We start from the raw sequence: 27457 nt of genomic DNA on the forward strand, positions 1-27457 counted from the left end.
GGGGAAAGGACAACCCCTTCAATAAATGGTGCTAGGAAAACTGGATATCCACATGCAGAAGACTGAAACTAGACCCCTATCTCTCACTATACACAAAAATCAACTCAAAATGAATTAAAGACCTAAACTTAAGACCTGAAACTATGAAACTACTAGAAAACATAGGGGAAATGCTACACAAAATGGGAGTGGGCAGTGCTTTGAGTGAGACTGCAAAGGCACAGCAACTAAAGCAAAAATATACAAATGGGACTACATCAAACTAAAGTTTCTGCACAGCAAGGGACACTATCAACAAGTGAAGAGACAACCTACAGAATGGTAGAAAGTGTTTGCAAACCATACATCAGACAAGGGGCTAATATCCAAAATATATAAGGAACTCACAGAACTCAACAGCAAAAACCAAATAAACCAATTAAAAAATGGGCAAAGGACCTGAATAGACATTTCTCAAAAGATGACATAGAAATGGCCAACAAGCACATGAAAAAAATGCTCAAAATCACTAATCATCAGGGAAATGCAAATTAAAACCACAATGATATCAACTCACCCCAGGTTAGAATGGCTGTTATCAACAAGACAGAAAATAACAAATGCTGTGAGGATACATAGAAAAGGGAACCAATCCTCCTACATTGTTGGTGGGAATGTAAATTGGTACAGCCACGTGGAAAACAGTATGGAAGTTCCTCAGAGAACTAAAAATAGATCTACTCGACGACCCAGCTATCCCACCACTCATAAAAGTAGAGAGTAGAATAATGGATACCAGAGGCCAGGAGGGGACGAATGGGTACAAAACTATGATATCTACTCTAAATGAATCATTGAGCAGTATATGCACATACTGAAACAATACACTGTACCCCACAAAAATGTACAAGTAAATGTTAAAATTAAAAAAAAAAAAAACAACTCTAGCCATTACATTATATGTGGGAAAATATAGATTAACACTCAGGTTACCACAATGATTGATAAATGCTTAAAATAACTAATGACTTAAAATAAATAAACTAGTTTTATGACACAAACAAAAAAAAACAATTATAGTAATGAGGTTATAAACAGATAACTCCATTTGTCAAAACCCACTAAACTCTGCGTTACAGAGTAAACTTTAAAATATGCAAACAAAATAAAGGAACTGACCTATTTAAGTTTGGAAAATGATGTTTTAACTGGAAATTATAAAGCTACAGACAAAAGCAATCAGAGAAACACAATACTCTAGTTGGTAAATTTATTTCTCACAGGGGTATGGATTAACAATTCTGAAACCTCTTTACACGTATAATGAGGTGAACAAATAAGAAGAGAAACTGGTGAACAATACCTTAATCAAGTAATGAAAGTCAACATCACTTATGATGTCATGTACTATGATATCATGTATCCCCTGACATGATGTGACAAAAAGGGTACTTCACCTCTGGTGTATTCACTCAAAACCTATAACCTCAGTCCAATTACAAGAAAAACAACAAACTCAGATTAGTGAAAACTACAGAATAGCTGGGCAATACTCCTCAAGACTGACAAGATAATGAAAAATAAAGAAAGCCTGAGAAACTCATAGACCAGAAGACACTGCAGAGACATGACAGCTAAATGCAGAGGTACCCTGGGTGGAAAAACTTGTGAAATACAAATAATTTGTTTGAAATTTAGTTAATAATAATGTGCCAACAATGTGTCAACTTATTAGCTTTACTTTGGTATGTAATTACATCATTATCTAAAAAAAGAGGCAAAGCCACGGATTCTAAAGCCTACAGCTACTTTCACAATGACAATTACCCAGACTTCCTCAACAAACATAAAGCCTCAATAGTGCCTTAAAAGTAATAAGATACAAGAGGGAAAAATTGTACACATAAATTAATAATCTTAGATAAAAAACTAATTTTAGTTTTACATATAGTACAACTTATTGCTTTTCCAAGTGGCAAAGAAGAATCAGATATCTGGCTCTCACATCAGATTACTGTCACATAAGGATCAACAGTATTACAAATATTAACCTTCCATAGTGATGGCCCTTTAAAAGACAGGAGATGAGCAAACAGCAATTCTTCTGATGACACATAGTTTGGATAAAAGACTTAAGAACTGTTTTCAGACTATAGAGAGAGCTCTTATCACCTAATATTCAGATAGTTGGAAGAAATCTTCAATTGTGACTATTGCACCTGATATATTTTTAACTGTTTACAAGGTCTTCCCTGAAAACCCTAAATACTTCCAGACTCAGCAAATAAATTCTGAACAGCTGGCACCATTAAGGATGATTGATACTAAGAATCAAAAAGAAGGCAAAAACATGAAGGATGAGTGAAACAAAAACCAGGGACTTAGTAGATGATCAGTTAGTATTTGTTAAATAAAATATAAACACATTTTTATTCAATTTGCTTCTTTATGTCAGTGCCTGTTAATTAATGCCTTACCTGGATCAACCAATGACTTGTTAAATATTTCTTTAAGTTTCCGACTCTTCACATTCCTTCCTTGAGCAAGATTTCTGTACATCTCATAGCCTATGATCATAACACCACCATCTTCTTGCCACCTCTGTAGCATGTAGCTTCTTTCCTGAGGACGTTTCACAGTTGCTAATTCAGAGACCTTTTGTAAGAAAATAAGGATTTTTAAAGTAGCTATTTAAAACTTACACATAATAAATATTCCCACTGAAATATACATTATTGAAAATTAATTTTCTTTTAATATATGAATTTCATGTAATTATTTTAATAATAGAAAACATTTAAAATATGATACCTCAAGCTTTTCATCATCTTTTAATCCTTCTTGCCACTTCTCAAATTCATTCATCCAATTCAAAGCAGTATTAAGAGGGCAAACCACTAAAGCAGTGCTGAAATCCAATTTGTCACACAAAAGAACTGTATGAAGAAAACTAACCACCTACAAGAAAACAGATTAAGTTGCCATCTTCATTTAAATATCCACAAAAAAGTTAATACATTAAGTAATCTTACAACTTAATGGTTTTGTTTTGTTTTAAACAATAAAGCAACCAACCAAAAGATCATAATTTCCAAAACCAGGCAAAGTACAGGGAAAGAGATATAATAATAAAAGGAGAAAGCTTGACTAGCTGATGTATAAAGTCCTTCCAACTCTAAAGCTCCATGTTTCTATGATCAATCTGAATAATATGAATATAAGATGTCACCACACCAAAACAGATACTAAGTCTCTGGTCTACACAGAATGTCCCTACAGCCTTTCAGAAAATACCATTGCCCAATTAGAAGAGAATTGTGTTATACAGTACTTTTCTATTTTAACATTTTCTGACTCACCAAATCTATAATAATTACCTTATGGTTTAAAATTACATATAATTTCATTAATTTCACATCTTGCTACAATTCCTGCCATTTAGAAATGCAGTGTTTTCTACAGTGAAAAATACTTTCTCATTACTGTAGCATCATAGACAGTTGGAAGTTGTAAAGGAAGTTATTTTCTGCCTCAGAGTCTTTGCAGTTGTTTTGGGCTATACCTGTAACCTCTCTGTCTCACTTCATTAGTATCTATGCTCAAACATCACCTCCTAAAAGATGCCTTACCTAAACTTTCTTTGCTCCCTTAACAGTTAGTACCTGAAAGTACATATTTCTTTTTCTATTTAATTAGTATCACTCTCCACCACTAGAAGATAAGCTCCTTAGGGAGGGATCTTGTTATTCTTGTTCACTGCTTTATCTCCAACTCCTTCAACTAGTATATACTAACATATGCACAAAAAAGGATACCTTCATATTCTTTAGTTCTTACCTGTAAAGTCTTACCAAGACCCATGCAGTGAGCCAGAATGCACCCTGAACCTGGAGATTTCTTTGTTTTCTTCACAGACTCACAACAGCAATCCCACATAAACTGAACACCTAAAAATGACAGCTTCATTAAGTTAAATTTAAAGGTCCAAGTTAAAAATCTCCCTTTACAAACATATCAAAAAATAACCAAAACTTCTAAGAAATAGCATTTTTTCTTTTCTTTTTCTTTTTTCTTGTTAGAAATAGCATTTTAAAAAACACTCAGAGCTAAAGAATTTCTTAAATGTAAATGGGGTTTTTTTCTGCTAAGGTAAACTAGAAATGAAACAGTGAACATAAGCACACAGTAACAGGGTAACTTACTTTCATTCATCTTATCTAAGCTATCACAGAAAACATTCTCTATTCCCTGAGATGGTTCAAAGGGACACAAGAATACTCTAAAACAGAAAGTTTATCCAGAGAGGAAACAGCTTCCTATTAAATATACCTTCAACTTTATTGAGCCAATCAGGAAAAAAACTCAGGAGATAATTCATCATTTCTCCCTTTATTCAATAGTAAAGATTTACCAAGAAAGGGGGCTGGCAACCCAAAGAGTAGAAACTGTAGAACTTCCCTTATGAATTAATCCACATAATCACTCAAAAGTGACTGATTCCACTCTAACAAAGCAGAGGGTAGGGATAGTTTGGTATCTTTCTAATACCAATGTAGGAATATTATTTAAAAACATACCTGGAAACGCTCAAATAGCATTCCTGAAGAAGGCTTTTAGCTAACTCTACCTCTTCCCACCCCACACCTACCCTTAGCCAACCACTGTAGACTAGGTGAAATCCACTTGCTATATATACCCATTTATAAGCAGCACTTTCCTTCTCCTTTTATAACACTTATTGTGTTTGCAATCACCCAATTTTGTTCTTCCTCATTTGCTTATGAGCTCCATGAGGGATCACGGTTTTTTTGCTCACCAATGTACCTCCAGTGCTTAGCAGAATGTGAGGCACACAGGAGACACTCAAATATCAGTAAAATTTAACTAAAAATTATTGAATCATCTAATAGTTTCTTACCATCTACTTGATGGGGTTTTAATTTGATAACCATATTTCTATGAACCTGCACTAAAGGTTCTTTGGTTTCTTCATCTTCATCTAAAACCAACTTGGTTGTTATTGGACATTTGGTGGGTGAAGCATCTTCAATTTCTATCACCTACAAGAAAGGGAGTTGATAGTTAAGCCCATAAAAACCTTTAAAGCAATGGCTGAGTATCAGTCTTTCCAAGGGAGATTTTCCAAAACATAGACACATCTACTCTCATATCACACATCCAATATTTTGGTTCAATAAGGCCAAGAGAGAGTCCAGGTTTACATGTTTTCCAAAATCAGAAACCTCCACAGGACTTTAAATCACTGTACTAATGCCAGTAATTTAGTTCAATGGTTCTCACCCTGGATATCTCAACATACATACATTAGGTATAAAAAAAGAAATGCTCCAAATTAATCTATGGCACCACAATTAAAATTTGAATAGATACATGGCTCCCAACCAGGGATAGTTCTATTCTTCTAGGATTTGAAAATGTACAAAGGCATTTATGGTTGTCAAAGTGACTTGTCAGGGCTGGTACTTAATGGAGGAGGAGGGGAAGGCAAACATAAATGTTCTACAATTGAAAGACTGTCCCAAACAATAACTGTCCTCTCCCACTCAAGATGTCAACAAGACTCCCACTGAAAAACACTAAATATATGTTGTGAAAGGGAAAAACATTTAGAAACACTGGTTCCAGAACCACAGGCTCAACAAGCATGATAAGAATACATAATACCTTATAATTACAAGGAAAACAATTATCACAAGTTCCTTATTTAAAACTTAATTAGACATACATACGTATGCTCAAGTGTGTATGTGTATATATATTTCTTTGCTGTCTTATCCTAATCTCTATCCACTACATGGTATACTCAATAACTGTAAAAGGTAGGTACAAGTATTCCCATTTCACAGATGAAAGAAACTGAGGGGCACATAAGTTAAATAACTTGTACAAGATCATACAGCTATTAAATATTGCAACACTGAGATTTATACTTAGAGAACTGGCCTCCAGAGTCTACGTTCTTAATTACTACAAAATACTAATTTAATAAAGGAAATGGTTATATAAACAGTTTTATGGTTCTATGAAAAGAACTAAAGACTCAATTTAAAATTATAAACATTATGATATTTAATGAATAAAATTTTAGCCACTATTTTTTTTTATTTACAATTCTAACTAGGAACAAATGAATTTTGTAATGTTCAATATAGAAATCTTCAAACATACACCAAAGTAGACAGAACAGAATGAATCCTATTACCTATCACTCAGCTTCAAAAATTATCAACTTATAGCCAGTTTGTTTCACTGTGCCTCCCACACATTCTCCAACTCCCCAGATTCTACATATTATTTTGAAACAAACACAAGTATGCAATTTCATCTGTAAATGTTTGTAAATGTCTCTTCAGAAGGATGCTCTGTCTTTTTAAAACCTTAACTATACTGTCATTATCAAATCTAAAAAAATTACAAATGAGTGATAGATTTATAATAAATTATTTGAATAGATACTGTACTTACATGAAATAATAAGTGATATACAAATTAAGATTAATAATTGGGAGACAGTGTGGTGGAGTATAACTAGCACAGGCCATTTAGATCCAAATTCCATCTGGCCAGTTAGCTCAGTTGGTTAGAGCATGCTGCTGATAACACCAGGGTCCAGGGTTCAATCCCTTTACTGGTCAACTACCACAAAAAAAATAAAGATCCAAATTCCATTTCATCGAGCTACCTAAACTCTCTTAGCTTCGTTTCTGCATCTGCGAACTGGGCAAGATTATAAATAGCCTTCACAGGGTTGCTGTGGAGATTAAATAAGGCAATGTACACAAAGTACCTCGCATAGACTAAGTATTCACTAAATTATTATTGTAATGTCCTAATGTACCAGCTTCATACCACTGGGATATAGCAATTAGATAAAAATGGAAAATTCCCTAAATGTCTTGTTCTGCTTGAAAAGTGTGGAGGCAGAATCCTAAAATTGCCCCAAGATTCCCACTCTTTGGTGTAAACACCCTGTATAATCCCCTCCCCTTGAGTGTGGTTGAGACCTGTAAATATGATGCAATATCATTCTCACAATTGGGCTACTAATCAGTTGACTCTGATTAAATCAAAAGGGAGACTCTACTAGATGGTCCTGACCTAATCAAAGTGAGCTCTTTAAAAGACTGAAATGTTCTGTTGTTCTCAAAGTTGAAGCAAACTGCCATGTTGTGGAGAGAAGCCTCTAGTAGCTAAAGACCTAAATGTTATAACTGCACAGAACTGAATTCTACCACAAGTGTTCTGGAAAAGGACACAAAGTCTTAGATAAAAGCAAGTCCCTGATTAACACCTTCATTTCAGCTTGGTGAGACACTGAGCAGAGAAGCCAATAAAGCCGTGCTCAGCTAAGTCATTGCCAACTTCCTGACCTGTAGAACTGTGAAATAACAAATCTGTCTTGTTTTAAGAGGCTGTGTGTGATAACTTTTTAATGCAGCAACAGAAAACTAATACACAAGGCTTTAATTACTATTTTGGAACCATGCATTCATCAGTCATTTGGATGATATTTCTGTTATTAAGCGCTGTCTTCAGGACTAGGGATTAGTGTATCTTTATCCTGAATGTAGGAGGAGATAATTTGTAAAGAAAACATCCTCTTATTAGTGACTAAGTAAATGTGTTAATGTACTCAATCTATAATATAAAGAAAGTTTATATAACTAATAATAAATGGTAATAAAATAGGAGAAGAACTTAGGACAAATAATTAAGCTACAGTAAAAAAAAAAAAAAAAAAAAAAACATGAAATGTATCCCACATCTTAATTGAACAGAGATAAGGGGAAAAAAAGAAAAAAGAAAAAAAATCATTTGACCAACACATTTAAAGGCTGCGTACAATATTAAAAAGGTTGAGGCCAACTTTTGCTTTCAGTCATAATGGTATATCAGGGATCAGATTTACCCTCTTGCTGTAATCAATTAGAAAAGTAAGCAAAATATATGAAAAAAGTATTTTCACACATTGGACAACAGGAACCAACAGGACCCTGATTCCTGAAAGTTAGGAAAATCCTGAAAATAGGAAAACAAGAAAAGACCTATGCGTCTCCTGAATTGGTACCTTAAGGTACATTCCAGAACTGAGGAAAGGGAGATCACAAGCAGAGCACTGGAGGTGTGCTGAGTTAAGGAGACAAAGGTCAGGCTGGGATGGCTGGAAGTTGTGGTACAGAACTACAAAGAAAAAGAGCCACACAAAAACACCTCCAGAAATCAAGACAGGAGTCAGAACTGAATATTAAAATGCACACATGGAGTCAGGAGAGATTATTCTCCAGCTTTTAGATTTAATGCCTGCCCTGCTGAGTTTCTGACTTGCTTTGGGCTGGTTACTCTTTTCCTCTTTCTGTTGACCCCTCTTAGAATGGGGGCATGTATCCAATGCTTATACCACCACTGTATCATGGAAGTAGATAATTTATTTTGATTACACAGATGGGACCTGGGAATTTGGACTTTTGAGCTTGTGATGGAACGAGTTAAGACTGTGGGGCCATGGAGATGGAATAAATGTATTTGTAAGTGAAAAGGATATAAGCCTTGGGGGTCCAGAATGAAACGCTATGGGTTAAATGTTTGTCCCCTCCAAAGCTCATGTTGGAACTTAATCCCCAATATGGTATTTGAAAGGCGGGTCCTTTCAGAGGTGATGGTATCATGAAGACTATGCCCTTGTGAATGGATTAAAACATTCATGGATTAATTTGTTAAGGGTTTAATGGGTTAAAAGGGAGGAGACTGGTGGGTTTATAAAGGAGAGCAAATGAGCACATAAGGCACTCTTCTCAGCCCTCACTATGTGACACCTTATGTCTCCATGGGATCCCGTAGAGCTGTTCAAACAAACTAATCAAACCCAAGAAGGAGGCTATGGGAACCCTGGTTTACAGCTGGTTGGTCAGAAGTTCCAGAGGCCTGGGCTTGCAACTGGCATCTGAAGTCGGGGAGCAGCCTTGGGGACTGAGCCCTCAACCTATAGGATCTAACACCATCTCTAGATAGACAGCACTGGAGGACACCCACCTGGTGTCCACTGAGAAATTGCTGGCTTGCATGCCAACGGGAAGAAATGCCCACACATTTGGGCACAGAAGTCAGTCTTCTGTATCGCTGATTGTTGCAAAAGAAACAGTTTGTGTTTTGTTTTTACTTAACACTGAGGTAAAATTCTTATTGAAATATAAGCAAATGCACTACAACAATAAATAAAAAGAGTAATATACCACAACCAAGCCAGGTTTATTCTAAGAATGCAAGACTGATTTTCTAGACCACTCCAACAGATCAGATGCATTAAAAATCATTTGAAGAAACTATATCTATTTATAATTTAATTAGAGCACTCAGGGGTTAAAAGCAAAAAAACAAAAAAGAAAAGAAAAAATATAATTAAAAAAGAAAAATAAATGACAGACTGGAAAGGAATTAGCAAAATGTTTTTCCTTTACAGACAACACAATTGTATGCATAGAAAATCCTAAAGAATTTACCAAAAAAACTACTAAAACTATTAAGTAAATTTGGCAAGGTCTTAAGACACAAGGTTATTATACCAAAATTACTTTTTTTTTTTTTTTTTGTCTTTTTCGTGACCGGCACTCAGCCAGTGAGTGAACCGGCCAGTCCTATATAGGATCCGAACCCGCGGCGGGAGCGTCGCTGCACTCCCAGCGCTGCACTCTCCGAGTGCGCCACTCAAAATTACTTTTAATTGCATTTGCCATAACATCAAAAACCATGACCTACTTAGAGATAAATTTAACAAAATATGTACTAGACCTGTACAACAAAACTACAAAACATTGCTAAGAATAATTAAAGGAGATTTAAAGAAATAGAGAGGACACTATATTCACGTAACAAGAGACAAAACACTGTTAATATGTCATCTCTGACCAAACTGAGCTAAAGATAAAACACAATTCCAATAAGTGTTCCAGGAGGATTTTTGTAAAAATTGACAACATAATACTAAAATTTATATATATTTATTATTTAAATTTATTTATTTATATACAAATAAATAAAAAGATAATAACTACTGGCTAACTTTTCCCCTTTTAAACTAACTGCAAAAATATAAAATTTATATAAAAAATACAAAGAACTGAGAATAGTCAAAATGATTCTGAAGAAGTGGAACAAAGTTGGAGGAGTTGCACCATAAAAAGAGACAACCAGACTTAAAGTTTGTCTTAGTGAAATGCAAGAGAAAGTATTAACACCCATGAATATTTTTGTCAAAAAAAAGAACTGAATATAAATCTGATCAAGCCTCTCCATCCAACTACCAGATTATAAGAAATACAGGAGCCAATGATACTACATCAGAAGGATGCAATCAACAAAATTCAGAATACAGGAAATTCTATACAAATAATCTGGTTTCCTAAACAAATGAATTGTAAGAATGAGGGAAAAAAAGAAAGAGCAAATGGAAAACTATACATTAAAATAGATAAGAAATATAGTTTCCAAATGGAACAGAATATGTAGCTGGACCTTGTTAGAATCCTGAATCACACCAACTATTTTAAAAAAACCATTACTACATTTGTGAGCAAATGAGGTAATTAAATATAATGGTACTGTTAATGTTTAAAAGGTCCTTATACTCTAACAACATATTCTCAACTATTTATAGACAGAATGATATGATTTCTGGGATTTCCTCCAAAATAATCTGAAGAGAAAAGATGAAACAAGATTGGCCCTGTGTTAGTAATTGTCAAAGCTGGATTAATAGACACATGCAGGTTTATTATACTATTCCCTCCACCTGAGTATTTGAAAATTTTCACAATATAAAGTCCATTAAAAAACTGAAATCCTTTATGGATTTAAGAAATAATTTTTAAACATTTTTCTACCCCAAATACACCACAATCATTTTGGTGACCATCTAAGAATCTCAATTCTTTCCATGTACCTAATTATATTAATACCCTAATGAGGATTCTTAAGTTGCATAAAATACTGCCAGTAGGAAAAAGCAATTGTAACTAGAAATTTGTGGTTGATTACAACACTCTACTCTTGAAATACATCTATGAAAGTCATATATCAAATAAAAGAAACCATAAATAGAAATAAATCGGTTACCTCTCTCAATTTCTCTCTCTCGCGCTCCCTCTCAGCAATACGTTTTCGTCTCTCTTCCTCTTCCTTAAGAGCATTTTGTGTCTCTGTTCTTAGTTTATCATCTTTAAGAATCTTTCGAATTTTCTTTCTGCCTTTTCCAGGAGACCTGGAATCATCGTTTTCATCTTCTTCCTCCTCCTCCTCCTCCTCCTCCTCCTCTTTTTCTTTTTCAGAATTACTCTGTGGAATTTAAATCATTAGAGATAAACAATACAAAGGTCTTTATCTATATCATACTTCACTACTTAATATACAAAGAAAAGGTGAAAGAAAACATGCTTAGAACCTTTAGAATTATATTTAGCAATAAAGAAGTGTTAAAAAAAATTTAAAATGGACTAGGGACTGGAATAGATATTTCTCAAGAGAAGACATACAAATAGCTAATAAACATATGAAAAGATGCACAACATCACTAGTCATTAGAAAAATTCAAATCAAAACCATAATGAGAAATCACTTCAAACCCATTAGAACGGGTTTTTTTTTTTTTTTTCTGACCTGTGTAGCCCAGGAAAGATGGCTATTATTAAAAAAGAACAAAAAAAGAAAAAAACAAGTGTTGGTGAGGATGTTGAAAAATTAAAACCCCGGCACATTGCTGGTAGGAATGTGAAATGGTGCAGCCACTACAGAAACAGTGTGGAGGTTCCTCAAAAAGTTAAACACAAAATTACCATATTATCCAACAACTCCACTTTTCCATATATACTCAGAAGAATTATAAACAGGTAATCAAACAGATATTTTTATACCCATATTCACAGCAGCATTCTTCAAAATAGCCAAAAGGTGGAAAAAAACCAAATGTCCATCAACAGATGAATGGATAAACAAAATGTGGTATACACATACTATGGAATATTATCCCAGCCTTAAAAAGAAATGAAATTCTAATACATGCAACAACATGGATGAACCCTAAAAACATTATGACAATGACATAAGCTGGACTCAAGAGAACAAATATTGCATGATTCCACGTATATGAGGTACTTAAAATAGGTAAATTCATAGGGACAGAAATTAAAATAGAGGTTACCAAGGGCTGTACTGGTAGAAGAGAATGGGAGTTAACGTTTAATGGGTACTGAATTTCTGCTTATGAATGTAATTAAGGCCATTGAATCATATACTTTAAAATGTTTAAAAAGTTAATTTTAAAAAAATGGACACCCCCCCCAAAAGAGAATAGTGTTGAGAATCAAACATACTACAATACACAACTTTTACTTTATGTAAAACTGCCTATATACAAGAAACTCAAATTGGCTAATTTCATTGCCAGAAAAAAAATTTATTCACATATAAGTTATCGTTCAGGATAAAGTGTTTTATGTCTTCAGAAAACAGAACTCTTCACATTACTTCCATAGTCCTATGAGTGTAAAATAATGAATTAGTATGGCTTAAAATTTTCATTAGAAATTAAGGTAGAGAAAAAATTGATAACGTCAAATTAATACTTCTACACATTTATACATTCAATAAACCAATACTTCCACAGTATAAAATGAAAATAAATTAGTAAAACGTAATTAATGAATGGAACACAGAGAGGTAACAGCATATTTAATATAGTCTACTGTACCAGTTATAATTCAAGCACATGATAATTGTCATTATTACCTTGTTTTCACTGGATGAATCTTCTTGAACCTTAATGCGTCGCCTTTTCTTTTTCTGTTTATAACTTCGCTGATTTTCTTCCAACTCTGCTTTCTTTGCAGACCTGAAGAAAATTTAAAATGCAAAATAAAATACTTCATGATGAATACCCTTCAATAAATTATGTACTATTTTAGAACTTTTCTACCTCTGAGTGCATTGCTAAAAACAAAGAGGAGAATGAAAAGGAAAAAAAAGAAAGAAAAAATCAGTTGGTTCATAACATACTCCAACAGAAGCTTAACCCTTAATTTTAATCCATAAATCAACATTTCAAGATATTCAGAGGGGAGGTTTTTGGTATATGAATAGAAAGATGAATGAAGGGACTTTAGGGCTGTTCTTCTAGTGAGAGATACAAATGGCAAATATACACAAAAAAAAATTCATTAGCACTAAAAATAAGCACATAACAAAAGCTGAATATTATTTTCTTAATAAAGGTCACAGAGATTTTTAAAAAACAATAGCAACAACTTTTGGTGAGAAAAATATTTCTGGACTTAGAAACTGGTACTCAAAGCTACATTAATCCAGACTGAAAAACTCAGAAAATAACAAGTATTGGTAAGGATGCAGAGAAAGTGGAACCCTTATGAACTACTATAAATGTAAAATGGTCTAGCTACTATGGAAAACAGTATGGCAATTCCTCAAAATACTAAAAATAGAATTACCATATGATTCAAATCCACTTCTGGTACCCAAAAGAACTGAAAGCAGGGACTTAAAGAGATATTTGTACACCATGTTCACAGCAGCATTGTTCACAATAGCCAAAAGGTCCATTGACCAATGAATGAATAATCAAACATGGTACATACATACAGTAGAACATTATTAAGCCTTAAAAATTAGGAAGGAAATTCTGACACAGATACAACATGGATGAATCTTGAGGACACAATGCTAACTGAAGTAGGCCAGTCACAAGAAGGACAAATACCATATAATTCCACTTATATGAAGTACCTAGCGTAGTCAAATTCATAGAGACAAAAAGTAGAATGGTGGTTGCCAGGGGCTGGGAGAGAAAAAAATGGGGGAGCAGTTGTTTAATGACTATAGTTTCAGTTTTGCATGATAAAAAGTTTCTGGAAAATATTAAGATTATGTGTTTATGAGAAAAGGGATGCTAGACAGTCAAGACAAAAAAAGGGCTTCATACGTTCTATATAGTCATAGTTTTAAATTGTATATATGATGCATAATTAAAAGTATTCTAGATACACTGAAAAATAAAAAATAAACTGAATTTCTAAAGAGCCCTCTGAGTAGTTAAATCCCAAAATATTAAACCAAGGTTTTAGAGAATTATGATGCATCACTTTTTGCTCTGTATTATTCATAAATAAAATAAAAATTATTATGAGAATTAAAAAAAAGTTTCTGGAGATTGGTTGCAAAAAAAAAGATGTGAATGTGTTTAACACTACTAAACTATACACTTAAAAACGGTTAAGATGGTAAACTTTATGCTATGTGTATTTCACCATTATTAAAAAAGGAATGTACCATCCAACTCATAAACTTTGGGAAAGAAAAGAAAAAAAATGTAAGAAAAAAGGAATGAAGGACTGATGTAGGCTACAACACGGGTGAACCTTAAAAACATTATACTAAGTGAAAGAATCCATTCATAAAAGGACACATATTGTATGAATCCACTTATATGAAATGTCCAGAACAGGCAAATCTATAGGAATAGAAAACAGATTAGTGTTTGTTAGGGAATAGAGGCATGGAGGATGGGAAATTATTGCTAATGAGTATGGGGTTTCTTTTTGGGGTGATGGAAATGTCTTGAAATTAGATAGTGTTGATGGTTGCACAACTTTCCAAGTATTCTGAAGAGCACTGAATTCTACACTTTAAAATGCTGAATTCCATGCTATGTTGGTTTAAATTATATATTGGTTTAAAAAAGGTTTCATCATCTTACTATTCTATATTTCCCTAAGGTATAATACACTGCTATAATCCAAATACAACCTGGTAAGTATTAACCTAAAAAAAAAATCTCAAAACTTACAAATGCAGACAGACATCTACATAGACATAAATACACAGACACTCACACAAACACAAATAGATTGTTATTTGATAAATTGTAGAAGGACCATGTTATTCTGGGGGAAATAAAAAAAATCTTAGAATGGTTAGTATCACATAAAATACTATGTTAAAGCAGCCAAATTTTAAGTAACTAGAGAACAAACACATTTTTATTACTGCAATACCACTAACACCAATAATTAGCCTTCATTGAGCACTTACAATTTGCCAGGTAGGTACTGTTACAAGCTCTTTAATTGCATCATCTCATTTGCCCACAATAATTGGTAAGTATACTGTAATTCCCCATTTTACAGATGAGGAAACTGAGGCATAAAGTATTCATACAAAAAGAAAGCAGTAAAGCCAGAAGTTAGATTGAAACAGTTTGTCTACAGAGCCTCGTATCTACTTACACTACATCTTCCCCCCACAACAACCAAGTACTACAGTCAAGAGTGTTTTTGCACTCTAAAAATCCACTCAGGTTAGAACACACAATTCAACTATACATAAAATTTGCTTACATTCTTTTTATTTATTTTATTTTTTTTCACAGCCACCCTCCCTAAAATATGCTTACATTCTTTTTAAATTAATAATTTTAAGTTACTTTTAAATCAAAATATTATATATTGTACTTAACTTTATTGGTAAGAGTAATCATTTTATAAGTAATTTGAAGGCACAGTCATTCAGATTAATTCCTAAAGTTTTTTTAAAAAACAATATAATACTTACCTTGTTCTGGGCCGCTGTTCATCTTCAGATTCACTAACCTCTTCACTAACTCCTGATTCCTGAAAATCAGAATCTTCTGAATCTTCACTGCTCACTTGAATTAAAAAAATATGTATTAGATTATTAAATATTTTCCAACTAAAACACTTTACTTAATTTGCCAATAAGTTCACAGTAAAACTTAGCAGCATTATAAGAATATAAGTAGTATATACATGAATGGATATTACATTTTATAGAATATACCAGTTAATGATTTCAATGGTATCTATAAACATAATTCAAATGCATTTCAAATATAATTATAAAACTACGGTTCTGCATTAAAATATAAATATTCAATTGTGTGTGGACTGACAAAATGAGAATAAATTACCTATCAATAAAACATATAAATTAAAACATCAGAATATAAATATTCAATTGTATGTGGATTGACAAAATGAGAATAAATTACCAGTCAATAAAACAAAGGTAAATTAATGAAAAAGAAATCTGGCTATTCAAAACAATCAAAGTAGGCTGGCCAAGATGGAGTAAGGTGATTTATAAACTCTCTCCCCCAATGATGACAACTAAAAACCACAGACAGAATGCATACAGAAACAACCTAAGGACTCTAAAAGGGAAACAACAGCAGGTAGATTGGGGACTGAAATCGAATCTGAATAACGACCCCTCTACAGTATGGGGTGGGTGGGTAAGGGCTGCTGTGAGTGTCATGGGTTATTTTCCTCCTTTGTTTCCTGGTTTTGACTGGAAGGCAGGCTGAATTCCAAAAGTATGAAGATGGTGCTGACAGCAAAACTGTGGGAGAAACCCCCTAGCTTCAGCATGAGGAAAAAGGGGCCCTGCATGTCACGAGAGTATGAGGGGAATCCTCAATTTTGTTTTTCTCTCTCATTTATGTATTACAGTTGCCACAACGATAGAGGCATATAAATCTCTAGGAGAAGACCCATCCTTCTGACCAGAGAAAATACAAGATGAACTTGGAACATCATATAGTGCCAGAAAGTAAAGCTGTGCTCAAATAATAACAGGTGTACACTGAAAGGACATAGGATCCAACGTGATGGAGTTCCCCAATAGCCAAAGCTGGAACAATTTGAGCAATAAAATAAATATGATAGTATTGGATTATAAATCTTAAAATACAATAAATATCTATAACTCTATATTGATATAAATAATACAATAAATAAATAAATAGGGGAAAATAGAAGCTCTTCCTTACAATTACCAAATGTGGAAGTAATGAAAAGAATGGAAATTTGCATTAGGTAAATACCACTGTAATTAACAACTGCTTCAGGCAAGATGGATGCTAAAATTAATGGCCGAAAGTATGATGAGAAACAGGATGTTTGCATAGGCTCAAAGTATCTCCCCACAAAATACTCATTAAATATGAATAGAAAAATAATATATTTTTATTTACAGTGGAAAACACCAGCAGATACCAACCTAACCAAGTAATCAAGGTTAACATTACCAGTAATAAGACATATTGACATCATATACCCTTGATATAATGTACTGAGAAGGATACAATATCACTTCTATGGTATTCCTGTCAAAATGCATTATAACCTCAATTTAATCATGAGAAAACATTAGACAAATATATCAAAATAAATAAAATAAGAAGCTAGGGTAACTAAGTCCTATTCTTAGAGGTGATAATAATTTCATTCACTTGAGTAAGTAACTTAATTTCCTTGGACCTTGGGAAACACATTATAACATTCTGCAATTCTAACAGATAAGTTGGATTAAAGGCCATTACATAAACTCACAACTTTTTAAAAAAATATCCACAGAATGTCAATTCTCCAATCATCGTCAACTTGGTGAGAGGAGCCTAAGAGTGACCACTGGAGCTCTGTCTCCCTTGAACTAACCTTTGTAAATACTAATAAAAATTATGATTTAAAAAAACAAATACATATCGAGGAACAGTTGAGAAAATAACAGATCAACACTTCAAAAGTGTCAAGGTCTAACACCACAAGGACATGGGTTCAGATCCACTTACAGGCCAGCTGCTAAAAAAACCCACCAAGTGTCAAGGTCATGAAAGAAAAGACTGAGGAACTGTAACAAATTGGAGTAGATTAAGGAGACATTACAACTGAATGCAATGTTGGATCCTGGAGCAGAAAAAGGACATTAGCTGGGAAATCAATGATATTTGAATAAGATCTATAGTTTACTTCAGAGGTCAGAAAACATTTTATGTAAAGAGCCTGACAGTAAATATTTTTGACTTTGTGAACCATACAGTATCTGTTGCAACTACTCTCTACTCAATTTTGCCATTGCACATATATGAAAAACAGTAAATGAATGAATATGGATGTGTTTCAATAAAACTTTACTTATAAAAACAGGAAGAGGGTGAGATTTGGCCTACCGGTGTAGTTTAACAACCTGTGGTCTAGTTAATAGTACTGCATCAATGTTGATTTCCTGATTTTGATAACTGTACTATGATAAATGTAAGGTATTTAATCAGGGAAGCTAGGTAAAATGTATACAGAAACTCTGTACTATTTCTGCACCATTTCTGTAAATCTAAAATTATTTCCAAATAAAATTTTGTTTAACGATCTATCATGACATGAGATCAGAATCAAAGTTCTATTCTAGCTTAAAAAAAAAAAAAGGAAGAACATAAATGCTATAAAGAATTGCTAAGGGGGAGGAGAGGGGAACAACAAGCTATTGTTTAATGGGTACAGAGACTCCATCTGGGATGATGAAAAAGTTCTGGAGATGGACAGTGGTGATGGTTGTATAACAGTGTAAATGTACTTAATGCCATTGAACTGTACACTTAAAAATAATGAAAATTATAAATTTTATGTTATGTATATTTTATAAAATATAAAAAAGAATATAAGTATAAAAAAAGAATTGCTAAACAACTACCAAGTTGAAAGAACATCAAAAAGCATATTAAGTTGACATGCATAGACACACGCACACATAAATTGTGATTAAGTATAATTTTCAGCCTAGTATTAATTTTTCATCCAACATTTAATTTTGAAAATTTTCAAAACTACCACAAATTTGAAAGAATTATTGAAAAAACACCTGTATCACTTCTTCTAAATTCACTTATTTTACATTTGCTTTATCTCTCTCTATACACACATACTCATACACAACCATATGAAATTAAGTGCAAACATCATGACAGCTTACCCCAAAGCATAAGGAAATCTACATAACTAAATATCATTATCACACCTGAAAAAAATAACATTAATATCATCTAACGTAAAGGCAAATCTACAGTTTCAAAATCATCATTAAAACAATTTCATAACATTTTTCCAATTTAGGAGAAAATTAAACTTCACATGCTGTACTTTTGGGGGGGTGGGCAGCTGGCTGGTACAGGGATCTGAACCCTTGACCTTGGTATTATAGTCATTGTGCTACACTATTTTTATGCCTCCTTAATACATTTCAATTTAATTTTAGTTTAATTAAATGACCAGATTTAATAAGTAAGCTATTTTCTTCAGATTTTTTCCCATCTCACAATTCAAGTTTCTAAACAATACAGGGACACCAGAATTTATGAAACTTAGAAAATCATGTAACCTCAAATGTAGTATCAATCACTATGATCATAACCCACATTAGAAACATAAATATGATTGAACATTAGGAATTTACTTTCTCCTACACGAACACCCACACACACACTTGGGTAATGAATAGCCCACAGAAGTGGGCAGTAGGAACATAAGTCACAGAAAACTTAGGTTTCAGTAAAGCAAATCTCAAATGTAATCATGCACACTAAAGGACTCTATATTCTAAGCTGAGCCTCAGAGGCAAAATTAACATTGCTCCTTTTGTCGATGATGCACAGGAGTCCATGTTGTTTTATCATCTGTTAAACCACTCAGTTCCTTTAGAGAATTGTAAGAAGATCTTGCAGTCATGCTGCAAAGAAATTTACAAGATAAGCATTCACAACATGATGTACTGTTTATTTATTAACACGAAAATGTCCATGACATACTAAGTGTATGTGCGTGTGGCAGAGACTTCCTCCTCCTTGTCTTTAATGGATAACTCTTGCTCAAAAGCCCTATAAATGTTTAGCATTCAAGACTCTTTCCTTAGACCTCCATATTGCAAAACATCACAGCTCCACTGAACAACCTCAACTATTTTTGTGGTATTATACATACACCAAGACTACTACAAAACTCTGACAATCATCCTAGACTTTTTCCCTTTCATATCAGTTAAGAAGACCTAACAATTCGATCTCCTATTTCACTCAAGTCAGCCCTCCCCTTCTCCAACCACCCCACTTGGCATCAACTATAACAATATCCTCCAAATAGATCCAATGCCTTCATTCTCAATGAATAGTAAGCAACTAATCTGATCATATTACATCCTTGATTAAAACCTTTCAATAGAGAAAAAAAGTGGTCACGCCAAGATTGTGACTCTTCGGTGCTAGTAATTAACATCCTGTTCCTTAATCTACGTGCCCTACATTTTCATCAAGCTGTGCACTTATGATATGTGTACTTCTTTGTATGTATACTATACTTCAAATAAAAATTTTTTTTTAAAAAGTGGTGGTACTCCTCTGTGAATACACTAAAATCTATTAAATTGCACACTGTAAATGGGTAAATTGTATAGTTTGTGAGATATCTCAATACAGCTGTTATACAAAAACTTAAAAATAATTTTTAAAAAACCTTTCATTGGTTCTCCAGCCTGTAGAGCCTATTATACACATGGTCCCCAACTACCTATGGTTCATTTTACAATTTTTCAACTTCACAATGGTACGAAAGAAATATGCAAACCATACGTGGAGTACCCATACAACCATTCTATTTTTCACTTTCAGTACAGTAGTCAATAAATTACATAAGATATTCAACAACTTATTATAAAATAGGCTTTGTAGTAGATGATTTTGCCCAGCTGTAGGCTAATGTAAGTGTTCTAAGCATGTTTAGTGCAGGCTAGGCTAGGCTAAGCTATGATGCTCGGTAGGCTAGGTGTACTGAAGGCATTTTTGACTTAATGGTATCTTAAACTTATGATGGGTTTACCATGATGTAACCCCACATGCTAAGTCGAGGAGCATGGTACTCCTCAAACATTTCCAAAAATGCTTTTCTATTCCTAGTGGCAAAAAGGAGTTAACCTGCCCTCCAGGGGTTGGGTACTGTCTATAGTCTTCAGAATCTGCCCCTAACAAGCAAGAAAAAAAAAAAAAAAAAGTTCTTTGAGCTTTTTTTGTTAGCCAGAATTCTCAGGCAAACATCATATTTAATTGCCCAATACACGTGATTATTTAATATAAAAATGCTTTCCCCAAAATCTCGAGCAAAATGAGCACACCAAAGGGATATACCCCCTTGGTACACTGCCAAGTACTCCAGTTTGAGAAACACAGGCTTATTTACAAAGGTCTCCAGTATCTGGTCTCTGTTTTATAGACCTAGCCTCATCTCCTGTTGTTCCTTTCCCTACTCCCTCCTATAGTCCAGGTATACCATTATTAATTGTATCCTCTCTACCATGTACTAAACATTTGACAGAGGCTTTTAAATCTTTTCCCCTACTTATATTATAAATCTTCACAACATATCTACCTGCTTTCCATTTCCAGCTTTATCTGCTGAATAAAACTACTCCTCTTTGTGAAGCCTTCTCTGGACCTAATCCCCACCCACCAAGAAACTAAAGAAACCCTCTCTTGTGCCACACTATACAACACCTGTGTTACACAAAACGCTCCTCATAAAGCTATAATTTTTTATAATATTAATGGCAATTATTCTTATTAAACCAGTGACTGCCAAACCTATTTACATATCAGAATCACTAAGATATTTTTAATACATTCAGATACCTAGGTCCCACCACCACCAATTATGATGTAATTGGCTTGGAATGCAGCCTAGTCATAGGTATATTTTAAAACTTCCCAAGTGATGTGCATGTGTAGCCAGGTTATAAACCACCTTACCAGACAATGGTCTCCTTATTCATGTTTGTATCCTCAATGTTTACCATGATGCTGGAAACACGTAAGCCCTCATTGTAAAAGGTTTCAGACTTTCAGTGAAATGAAAATTTAATCTGACTACATGCAAGTCAGGTTTTGAATACAATCTTGCATAAATCTACCCAAATTAATTGCATCTTCTATCTTTCCATAGGAAAGCACTATTTCTCTTGCAATTGTATACAATCTTACATTTTCTAACCTTTAAGTATATTTATTAATTCATATTTATTTCTCTTTATAATCTAAATGTGTATGACTACTAAAGGTTAAAAATATTCTTTGTGTCATCTCCAGTTTCCAGGTTATCTTCCCACTCTATATTGTTTATTTCATGTAAGAATTATAGTTGTAAAAGAATAGTTGTTGCCAGTGTATCAATATTCACTTAATATAGATGGTCAATTGTTTGAACAGATATACATAAATTTCATTATTATAAATTAATTTATAAAACCAATATGTTCCTTACATTCAGAATTAAAATGTCTTACCCTTCCTTCTATTTCTGCCTTTGGCTTCTTTATGCTCTTTAGGCTTTGTCTTTTTTTCTTCTCCAGATTCTCCATCACTCACAGTCAGTTTGTGTCTCAAAAGCCTATGTCTGTATCTTGGCTTCTTAGATTCTTCAGAATCTGAATCTGATTCAGAATTGAGTTGATTTTTTGCTTCTAAACAAAGAAAATAAATCAATGAAACCTTCTTCAGCCTTTTTCTCCCTTTAAGATGCTTTATAAAACTATTTTGTCTGCTGACAATTACCATAATGTATGGAAAAGATCAGAGCTGTGCACATACCTTGGTATCATTGGTGATATAAGGTAATCTCACACAAGAGACTTGATATATTACTATTACTATATTGACTAAATATCATCAGTACACATTCATAGAATTTTTTAAAGCTATAAAATATTTTGTTTAAAAAGTTATGTCTTTATTGGCAATTACTGACAAAACAAGAGTAACTTCCACAATTATTACAAGATCTCAAAAGGAGTAATGGCAATAAAGTTTTAAAGATTTTAATAAATGCATGTATTAAGAGATTTCTTGGTCAAATATTCTTCAAAGACTGAACGAGTCAACGAATCAAATTATGAAAACCTATACTTCTCTTTGGGGAGCTCACCCTCATCTCCTAGGTTTTCTTCATTTTGTTTTCCAGTTCTTTTTTTCCCTCCTTCTGGTTCATCATCTGAAGACCCATCCTCATCAGAGGAAAGATTGGCTTTAATTTCTTCTAAAAGCATCTTCTTGGCAATTCTTAAGAGTAAAAAAACAATAAAAGAAAACTATATATTTGGGGGTGAAATATACCAACTTAAAAACAAAAACAGAATTTTCTGTATAAAAATAAAAACAAATGTGCCAATACATTTTAAATGTGCCAATACATTTTACATTGCAAATAAAAGACTAGTAAGTCCATGTTTTAACCTAAGCTATGAGCAAAAACTTTTAAAATATTTCTTTGCACTGATTATTTCTCAATTCTATACAATTCTGCAATATACCAAAAAATCTTAAGGACATATTCTATTCACTAGTTTGACCAGTTGCAATTTGACGCTGGATAACCTTCCAATCCTATATTTGCTCTGCTGCGATCATCCAACAACTACAATGTCAGACAGGCCAACAATGGTAAATCAGCCTACTCAGACAAATGGCATTCCCAGACAAAACTCCACATGAGAGGTTTTATTCAACGCCAAAACATATTCTTGGAACATCAGTGTATAATAAACCACTATATTATGAAACAGTGCCTCAAACTGGAGGATAGTATTTTGGGACCTTAATTTCAATTTACATCATATATTCTATTAACCAGATGAAAGCACACACCAAATATTAAGTACTGAAGCAATCAGGAATCTCTAATATTCAAGGGCAGAGAAGAGAAGAGACATGAGAGCTGTTAATTACACACATGGTAAAAGAACACAAATTACCAAAATTGAGTTTTCACTTTCAGAAAAAAGACAGTGCACTAGCCTCATTCACACCAAAATTTCTCAAGATGCTCCTCAAAGACCAATTTGCTAATGGAAAAGTCAATTAATAAAAGCATGAGAAAACACTTCTTTTTACTAATACCATCATATGTTAAAATAAAATACAAGGGGTCTTCAAAAAGTTCATGGAAAGGTTTGTATTATCTTTTACTTCTATTTTTCCTAGAATTTTTTAAAGTGCCCTTGTTCACGGAAAAATAGAATTAAAAAATAATACGAATTTTTCCATGTACTTTTTGAAGATCCCCTCACATATTCCCAGGAAATTTCCATGTTTGCACTAAAGAAAGATATCTGAAAATATAAGATAAAAGCAATCATGCCACTTTTGTGCAAAACAAGGTGTTTTGATAAGTCTGGGTGTCCTTTTGATATAAATTCCTAAATCACAGTAACAAAAGAATACCTTATAGAAAGGCTCAAAAGGAAGGTGGCATGATTCTGACAGTTTGTCATGAGCTAACTCCTGTGGGATAAACACCCACTCTGCAATCAAGATTGAGTCTCCAGCTCAGTCAAAAACTTGTAGCTGGGATTATGGAACCTTTGTTATTTCTGGATTTAAAACCCCTCTTTATATTTCCTAGCATGCACTCATATTTCAATCTAAAATTCATTCAATGGTAGGAGATGTTAATGCATGTTAACACCTCTTCAATTTTATTTAACAGGTAGATTGTCCATTGCTATTTATATTCAAAGATGCATAGCAAAGGCACCTAAATAGACTGAAGCAAAATAGGCAATCACTTCCATAAATGTTTATTATATACCTTTTGGTGCTTTCTCCCTCAAACAGATGGATCAGAAATATTTACACAATACAGAGAATTACCAATTGCTAAGGGAAGCAACAGATAAATTTGCTTTTCTGAGGGTTTCTGCCCTGATATGTATTTCAATAAAACAGAGATTAGATAATCCCAATATAAATCATACTGGAGTTGAGCTATAAAGCTTTGCTCTTACACTTCTAGACCATTGGTTTGCTGACCTGGATTGCATACAGCAAACTTTTTCAAAATGGGGATTAATATAGGGTTGCCAACTTTTCATTTTGCTAAGAAAAAAAATTTAAACCCAAATACCATTTACTTTCATCATTTTAAAAAATAAAGAGTATTCCCAACTCACCCTCCACAAATCAGAAAACAGTTTCAGGATAAAGGGAAGTCCTTTAAATTGAATAAAAGTACCTTTCTGGAAAAACCCTCTAAAACCATCTTTAACACATACTACATTGTTATTTCTCATGAACCAGGAAAAACTTTCTCAAACTAATTTGGGTGATGAATTGGAGAATGAATAAATACATGTGTGTATAAAATATGTGAAGCAATGGATACTAGATTAGAAATGGAAAAACAGTTTACTTGCAGTTACAAGGAGATCTTATATCACCACTTGAGTGGAACAATAAATAACCAATAAAAATATAATTCTTAATCTAGTTACTCTAAAGATTAGTTCAATAACCTGATCTCAGCTTGTGTTTACGAGTTCAAAAAAGTCTTAAAATTCCATATTAGCTGTAAAAACTTTGTTAATTGTAAGAAACTACATAACTTTTCTTCTTTCAAAGCTTAGACTCCTAAAAATATGTCTGCTAAATGGGAGGTCAAAATATGTAAACGTACCTAATTCATTCTCAAGTTCTGGATTGTTATGAAATTAAGAAATATGATGTACACGAGATAATAAGCTACAATTGTATATCAAATAATAAGTCACATAATAAATCATAGAAGTTGAAATCAGATACACATACTGAAGAATTACAACTTATCAACAACCTTCAGTAAGACCATATGTAGAACAATCATAGTCACTTTAGAAGCAGAAAAATTACCAACTTTAGAGAATGATCATTGTTCTCCAAATCATAAGTTACATAGAGTGAGAGATTCTTTAAGCTTTACCTGGCTAAGATGTTTTACATTTGCTCTCTAACACCTTTTGACCAAAGAAAAACCTAATTTATAGCTACGTAAATTAAACCCTAAAGAGAATAAAATTGAATCATTCTGCATAAATTACAACTGATGGATCAAGTCCAATACGTCAAAGACCCGCTATACCATAAACCTAGACTATAACATAACCTACATCTCACATTTAGAACTTAATGTAAGGGACCTAAGGGCTGAGGCTGACCTGCAACCTGAGTAGTCAGCAAGCATGTTGAGGTGAGACGTGTCCCATCTACAAAGCTTGCTGTGAGATGCTTTAAAGGGAAACTCCACTACCTTAACTCTGGAGTCACGGGCCACAGAGACTTCAAGGACATCATCACTTGAGAACCAGCTGAGGCTGGCAAAGCATCACTTTGGAGGCCTCGGCTGGACCCGTGCTGGTATGCATGTGATGGATGTATAGTCATGATCCCTAGTTGATTCTGTTTGCTTTGAAGTTTCGTTTCTTGAGGCATTCCAGGACGTTTCTGAGAAAATCATCCAGGCAACAAGGTATTGCCCCTGGAATCTCAATGCTCAATATTACATCTTGGAGCACGTGTAGCATCCAAAGCAGTCACGACTCTATCAGAAGCATTAGAGGCACAGGCTGTGCCACTGTTGTGGCAGAAAACCTGGACAGAGCTGGAAGTAATGGAGCCACTCCTCCATTTTCCTGAAAGGGAGGGAAGGGAGAAGGGGAGAAAGCAAAACAATATGGGAGGGAGGGTAAAAACCCACAAACAAACAATGATCGGAACTGGTACATGAGAAAATAAAATAATAGGACCCCCAAACCCACATCAACTAAGTCTTCTAAATCACATAATGAACACCAAGATAACACCTTATTACACCTTCGTCTACGAAAAGAGAAAAATTAAGTAATAAGAAATGAGCCCAACAATGCAAAGATAAACAAGCAATCAGAAAAAAAGAAAGCCTTAAGTAACTCTGATTCTCTCTTGAAAGGAAATGAGTAAATGTCTCTTGTTTCAGCCCTCAAACAGGAAAGTAAAGCAAACCGCTTCTTGCTGGTAGGTAAATCAATAATTCAAAATGTTGAGTTTCTTAAAAAGGAGTCATCAAGAGAAAGATCTCTTGTACCAGGAAGCTTTAGAGAAACAGCCGCAACAAAGGCAACACAAAATGTTAGAGCTAGAAGAAAAGACTTTCAACAGAGAATCCAACTCTGTTGTTTTATAGATGAGGAAACAGGCATAGAGAGGGGAAATGACTTAGCTAAAGAAACAAGGATAGTTAGTGGCAAAACCAGGAGTAGAAACTAAATTCCTAAATCCCAATCTGCTATTAATTTTACTATTCCAGTGCTGTACTCTCTATTCAACCACTTCTGTGCTATGACTATTCACATTCATAAAGGTATCTGTATTTCCTTAATTTCAAACTTATCCATTTAGATATGAAAGAATTCGAGCTTTGATTTTTAAAGATTAAAAAAAAGCTTCTAAACATCTTTAGTCCTGTATGTTTCGTCTCTAAAATACACTGACAGGCCATCAAAGATACATTCTACAAGTTTTGTTTTATCTTTTAAGGAGTTCTGAAAAGAGGTCTGAAGGAAGTTGTGCTAAATAAAAATTACATTTTTAGAAAGCCAAAATACTGTGCATCCGCACACAAGGGTGACAAAATTTGTTTTAAAAAATTTTTATGCACTTTGTGCACAATATCACAATAGAATACATAGTTAATTAAGGCATACTGAATCAGATTATAGGCTTAAACGCATGCCTTTTAGAGATACAAAATAACTAAGTATAAAACATCACATCATATTT

At 33.6% G+C, this 27457-nt stretch overlaps 1 protein-coding gene across 5 annotated transcripts in view; it reads right to left on the bottom strand.

Moving 5' to 3' along the window:
- ATRX (ATRX chromatin remodeler) overlaps positions 1-27457 on the bottom strand; it is a 222154-nt gene that overhangs the window by 107206 nt on the left and 87491 nt on the right. For all 5 annotated transcript variants that reach the window (XM_063083057.1, XM_063083056.1, XM_063083059.1 and 2 more), the window contains 9 exons: positions 22815-22948; positions 22177-22353; positions 15613-15706; positions 12778-12880; positions 11110-11328; positions 4898-5039; positions 3817-3926; positions 2791-2937; positions 2457-2634 (listed from right to left, as the gene is read on the bottom strand). In XM_063083057.1, the coding sequence (XP_062939127.1) occupies positions 2457-2634; positions 2791-2937; positions 3817-3926; positions 4898-5039; positions 11110-11328; positions 12778-12880; positions 15613-15706; positions 22177-22353; positions 22815-22948 (1304 nt within the window). The remainder of the gene's footprint in view (positions 1-2456; positions 2635-2790; positions 2938-3816; positions 3927-4897; positions 5040-11109; positions 11329-12777; positions 12881-15612; positions 15707-22176; positions 22354-22814; positions 22949-27457) is intronic.

The sequence above is a fragment of the Cynocephalus volans genome, chromosome X (genome assembly GCF_027409185.1).
Source record: "Cynocephalus volans isolate mCynVol1 chromosome X, mCynVol1.pri, whole genome shotgun sequence".
NCBI lineage: Eukaryota > Metazoa > Chordata > Mammalia > Dermoptera > Cynocephalidae > Cynocephalus > Cynocephalus volans.